The sequence below is a fragment of the Lactuca sativa genome, chromosome 9, assembly GCF_002870075.4.
Source record: "Lactuca sativa cultivar Salinas chromosome 9, Lsat_Salinas_v11, whole genome shotgun sequence".
NCBI classification, from domain to species: domain Eukaryota; kingdom Viridiplantae; phylum Streptophyta; class Magnoliopsida; order Asterales; family Asteraceae; genus Lactuca; species Lactuca sativa.
Window position 1 is genome coordinate 188,010,325 of NC_056631.2, and position 6,078 is coordinate 188,016,402.

The following is a 6,078-nucleotide window of genomic DNA, read 5'->3' on the forward strand; positions in this document are numbered from 1 at the left end:
TACATACGAATTTAAACAGGTATATTTCAAACGAGTTTCATCATATAATAAGGGTGTTAACATGAGTTTACTATGTATGGTTCGATGTAACCGTCGTTAAATTCCAACTTTGTCCACATGTAATATGACAACCATGTAACCATTGATATATATAAACAAATATATTTTAATTACGTCAAGGATTTAGGATCAAAATTTAGAGCGCACAAAATGGTGTCACCTTGAGAGTTAGTTATTGTTTTTAGAATACACGTGTTGCCACGGTTCTAAAAATATAAACTTTATAAAAATCCAACTTAGTTTGGAAGAGATATGATTTTTATGGTAATAAAAATCTACCACACATAAAAAGTTACAACGTCAAAAACTATAAGGAGAACACTCGACCTTTTGCAGAAGTCACCAAAGAGAGAAACATAGTACTACTCAGTAGGAATTTTGAGACAAAGAACATCTAAAGCGGAAATCATATGTGAGAGTTATGATTTTTATAAAATCATAACAGTTATAAAATATAGGTTAAAAATGAAAGTTGGAATTAGCCAAAACGACCGAAAGGAAAATTGTAGTTTACGTTGAGACCTACACAGATATACAAGAGTCGTTAAAAACAGAGCTTGTATGCGAGAGTTACGAATTTTGGAAGTTTGATTTCCATGCTCACGTGCACCCAGGTGCAGTGTGCGATGCGCACCCGACACCTGGATTTATCAGGATACAGATGTCGTGGCACGAAGAGAAGATGACAAGTAGCAGCTCCTTATGGCTCATGCACAAGTGTGCGCTGTGCACCCGAAAAACAACTATAAATAGCAGGTACCGACATTTCAGTTCCTCAAACCTCAAAACACACATATCTCTCACTCGATTTTTGTGCTATTAATTCCCGAGCGCCTCCTAAGTTATGGACTTTCAAATTCTACCGTACATCAACGATTCACATATATGGTGTATTCACGACTCCACTTTATTGTTTTCAAACATTTTACCATGGGTGGGGGGTACATATTATAAACTATTATTTTTCATAAATAGAAAAGGACACGTGACAACTCCCTATGGCTCACTTGTAATTGTGCGGCGTGCAGTGCGCAATGTGCACTAAAAAACGGGTATAAATAGCAGGTTTCGACATTTCAGTTACTCACACCTCAAAATCTCACTCGATTTCCGTGCCACTGATTCTCGAGCGCCTCCCGAGTTCCAGACTTCCAAATTCTACCCTACATCAACGGTTTCACATATCAAGGGTGAGTTCACGGCCCCGCTTTATTGTATATTGTAAAAATACAATAACAAACAACACCACGATTGACCAGGGTAGACACCTACAAACAAGTGTTAAATGAGACACAATTCATCCTCTAGCTGAATGAACTTTAGCTGTAAAGCCCCAGACATATAATCGTTAATTTTAAGTGAGTGGGATATATATATATATATATATATATATATATATATATATATATATATATATATATATATATATATATATATATAGACACACACAGAGTTGACACTTCTAATTGCGGTTGCTAGCTACAACCTGATGGAAGTCGATGCATGCATAACTTTCTAAATACAGACGACGTCTGTTGGAGCATCGAGATACTGGGCGGACGGCAACAATTAGTCGTAACTCGATTATGGGAACTTATCGTAACAATGTTTAACTAGTCTATCTAAAAACTACTACTAGGAAACAAACCTAAGAAAGTAGTGATAAAAACTCAAGCATGTGAGTTTAGGAAAACCACAACGCTGACATAACAACTTTACAAAACCTTTAAAAGTATACAAAACCTGTGAACTCACCAACATTATGTTGACCTTTCAAATCACATGTATTCTCAGGAGAATGAGTCCGAAAGGAGATTTGTAAGATCCAAGTGATTCAACAGGAGACCTATGTCTTTTATTATTCTACATTGCTTTCGTAACATATATGTACCTTGAACAACTATGTAACTTATATTACTTAATGAATAAAAAGTAACGTTTGTATAGCATCTGTGTACTATTTAATGTGATTTTGTATCTATGATCCAACATCCCTACGCCCCACAACCCGACGTTTTCGTTGTCGGTCGGGGGTGTGACACCAAACACCATGATAATGAGTAAACGTTATGAGTTAGCAATGACATTCTATAGATTTACATTGTGAGTAATGATTAGACTAGTTATCAGTGGGTGAAACGTCTTTACACTTCGATGTTCGGATGTATTCGTGATGTTGTGTAAGGCTATGAGTGTACACATTTAGAATTAAAATAATTGATGAACTTCGAATGAATGCGATATATACAAGTATTTCTTTATGATTTTTGTATTACACCGATCTTGTCACAATGATTATATCCATGTATATATAACAATGTTCTAACCTTTATGTTGCTCACAAATCTTCAAGCCTAACTTTGAACTGTTTACTATGCCTCACATGCTAATACTTTAGCGATATATGATACACGGAGATTAAAAATGTTGGTCGAGCACTTAAAGATGTTACACCTTTATTTTGGGAATAACTCATCGAATACTTTTACTCGGTGATTGTAATGGTCTTAGATGATGACATAACACCCTTTTGTTGGTTTATGTTTGCTATTGTACGAGCATGAACCGAGTATTTGGCACCTTTATGAGGTATTTTCCTAATCATGTTAGTACAATGCTATTTCCAGTCCTTTTACAAGGAATGTTCTATCACCATCCTTCTCAAGTAGAAAGAATATCTATTGTGCTACACTCATCATGAAATGTGAATACTCCCATAGTTAAATTGAAGCATAATTATAAACATTCCAAAGTTCTTTTCTATGTCGTACCTATTAGTTCAAATGTTGGGTATTAAAGGTTGGTCTTGATGTTCTATGATAATGTCCTAGTTAGTTCCTTCATACTAAAGTAGTAAATTTTTTGTATTTTGTAATAGTTAAGGATGTTGCTATGATATATAGAGGACATGGCTACACTTGGCTCAAAAGTAAATAAAGAGAAGATGAGAAAAGGGCCAAACTTTTCATTGTGAGGAAAGCGACAAGGTCCCACCTTCCAAACCAAACTACAGAGTACAGACCTCTCTTTCTCTTTCTCTCTCCTTGCACTTTTTGCTCTTTTCGTGATATTTTATTTTGGTGTTTTCTGTTGTCAGATATCTTCTTGCAAAACAACAGTACTCCAAACACCTACCTCACACACAACGAAGAGATATTAACAAGGAAAAGAAACTCTTGAAACCTCTCATCCCTAACCTTTTAGGGTTTTCAAAGTCGGCATCAGAACCTATCTGCTTTGATCTTTGCTTTCTGGGTTTACAATCTTGGTAAGCTTTTCTGGGTTTTGTTTGTTTTTGCTCTACCAAAATGGGTTTTTTCTGGGATTTCTTCTTTTAATTCGTAATCCATGGATTCTGGGTTTGAGTCACTGATTCGAACCATCTGTTTCTTTCGAAAAAATCCAATTTTTTTGGGTGAATTTGAGTCTTTTTGGGTTTTTGTTATCTCCTCTGATTTTATTTTGATGAACAGAGTTTTCTTGTTTCTTCAGATTACTGTTTGAATTCTAGATGCATAAAACCCTCTTCAATCTTGTTTCTGGACTCGTTAAAAAGATATTAAATCGAATCGCTTCAGAAACCATTTTAGTTGATAGATTGTTACAAAGATTCCAAATCCTTAATCCAGTTTCTAAATTGTTTGACACAGATTGCTTCACCAGTTCATTAAATCCGATAAAGATTTTCCAAAAATGGGATACGATTGCGATTACTGTCGCGAGGCAAGATCGATGGTGTATTGTCGATCAGACGAAGCTTACTTATGTCTATCGTGTGATCGAAATATTCATTCCGCAAACGCATTATCAAAACGCCATTCAAGAACACTCATATGCGATAGATGCAATTCAGAACCAGCATTCGTTAGATGCGTCGATGAAAAACTATCGCTTTGTCAAAAATGTAACTGGGAGGGTCACACCGGTTCTAATTCCGGTTCCGGTAGCCATTGTCGGCAAACGTTAAATTGCTACTCCGGCTGCCCATCGGCGGTTGAACTAGCTTCCATCTGGTCGTTCATGTCAGAGTCTCCATCTGTTCTCGGCTCCACTTGTCAACAGGAAATGGAGTTAATGTCCATCGCCGACGACAAAACCAATCAAGTTTTATCTTGTTCAATTCAGCGAGACGATTTGCAGAAAGGAATCAACTCAAATTACAAAAACGATCCTGATCCTTGTTCTACATCCAAGGTAAATCGAATTGGGTTTTTTCAATTTCAACAGTTTTTGAATTCAAAATCGTAACTTGAATTCAAAATCGCAGATTTCATCTACAAAAGACGCATTCTATGATGATTTCAACATGGATGAAACTGATTTAAGCATCGAGAAATATGAAGTACTGTTTGGCGATGGATACAACGACCCAGAACATCTATTCGCAAAAGATGGAATCGATAGCTTATTTGGAGCTAAAGAAACATCAGTCGCTGAATCCATGTCTCACAATTCACATGCTACAAAGGTAATTATATACTTGTAATTTCTTCTTTAAAAATTCTTTATCATGAATATTTCTCATACTTATATTTTTTTTTTCTTAAAGGGAGACGATGTTCATGTTCGACCCACATGCAGTAATGCAGCTTCATTTGAATCATTAAGAAGCTGCAAAACAGAACCAAACGTTTGTTATAAACCACATTCCACTATTTCATTTTCAAGCCTCACTGGAGAAAGCAATGCAGGTGATTATCAAGATTGTGGGGCTTCATCTATGCTTCTCATGCATGAGCCACCCTGGTGCACCATGGCTCACGATAGCACCACCCCTTCAGGTATCAGAAACGATGCGGTTCTTCGTTACAAGGAAAAAAAGAAAACCCGAAAGTGAGTCAATGATCAAGTTTCATGAACATATTTTTGAAATAGTTTTTTTTTATGGATTAAATGATTAATATTTGTTTTTTTTTTTGTTAGATTTGAGAAGACAGTGAGATATGCTACACGAAAGGCAAGAGCGGATGTTAGAAAGCGCGTGAAAGGGCGATTTGTGAAAGCTGGTGATGCCTATGATTATGATCCCATGAGTCAAACAAGAAGCTATTGAGAATTTGAGACGATATATATATCTACACACATATATATATATATATAAACACGTTTTTGATCATATATCTAAGGCCATGTTTGGAAAAAATAAGATAGCTTATTGTAATTTAGTGTTTGGTAAAACAATAAAAGTAGTTTATTGTAGTTTATAAAGTATAGTTTATAAGCTAGTTTGCCAAACTGGGCCTAAGTCTTTTAAGGGAAGAAGATTGGTTGGACCAATTGAAGACCGAGGGAAAAATCAAGATTTGCCATGAAAGATGGGATCTTGATTTTTGACATGATCTACCAACAAAAAGGAGTAAACCGTGTTGTGATCATCGGCATGATTTGTGAGGGATGAGATGAAGTGATTTGTGAGGGATGAGATGAAGATGCTTGTAATATTACATGTGATTATCGATGTATTGACATAAGCAAAGAATTTGGGGTGATAATGTAAGAAAATAAACTAGTTTTCTTTTGTGGTGCAAGGAACACGGAAACAGGAGAAGAATGTAGTGGAAGAAAACTTGCTCTTAAAGTTAAAACAAAAAAGAACTGGTAATTGTATTAAAACAAATGACGCCTACTTTTATACTCATTAATTAGATACCTTATGAACCTTTAAAACCAAAAAAAAGACTTCGACTCTTATTCTAACACTAGGAAACAAAACTAATAAAAAGAAACTTTCCTATTGCTTTTCAAATAACCGATTAACCCAACAATCACCCCCTTAATCGGTTTTGTCATACGAGCCACTCGTCGTTCAAAACAATGTTGGTTCCTCTTCGATTAGACCCGCTTCTTCCTTTTCCCATTTTGGACACTCGTTTTTATAGTGACCAAGCTCACCACATTTGTAACATCTAACATGACTTTTATCCCGGACACGTTCATTACCATCTCGACTTCTCCCGGACCCCCGACCTCTTCCCCGGCCATGTCCAAAGTCATCCCGATTTGAACGTCCATTGCCAC

General features: G+C 36.0%; 1 protein-coding gene across 2 annotated transcripts; it reads left to right on the top strand.

Moving 5' to 3' along the window:
- The first annotated feature begins 2,946 nt into the window (after nt 1-2,946).
- LOC111889802 (zinc finger protein CONSTANS-LIKE 10) lies at nt 2,947-5,566 on the top strand. Of its 2 annotated transcripts, XM_023885953.3 has the most exons (6): nt 2,947-3,074; nt 3,158-3,328; nt 3,711-4,254; nt 4,328-4,528; nt 4,610-4,893; nt 4,984-5,566. In XM_023885953.3, exons 3-6 carry the CDS (start codon nt 3,754-3,756, stop codon nt 5,111-5,113), a joined length of 1,116 nt encoding a protein of 371 aa, XP_023741721.1. In that variant the 5' UTR covers nt 2,947-3,074; nt 3,158-3,328; nt 3,711-3,753; the 3' UTR covers nt 5,114-5,566. The 2 variants fall into 2 exon arrangements, with proteins under 2 accessions (XP_023741721.1, XP_052623521.1); XM_052767561.1 differs by lacking the exon at nt 2,947-3,074 and having other exon boundaries at nt 3,127-3,328.
- Nucleotides 5,567-6,078: the final 512 nt, after the last annotated feature.

Excerpts from the sequence above, each read along its gene's own strand:
- LOC111889802 (XM_023885953.3), top strand. The coding sequence starts at position 3,754 with ATGGGATACGATTGCGATTACTGTCGCGAGGCAAGATCGATGGTGTAT. Across the intron at positions 4,255-4,327 it reads ATCCTTGTTCTACATCCAAG|ATTTCATCTACAAAAGACGC; the intron begins GTAAATCGAATT and ends TCAAAATCGCAG. Across the intron at positions 4,894-4,983 it reads GAAAAAAAGAAAACCCGAAA|ATTTGAGAAGACAGTGAGAT; the intron begins GTGAGTCAATGA and ends TTTTTTTGTTAG.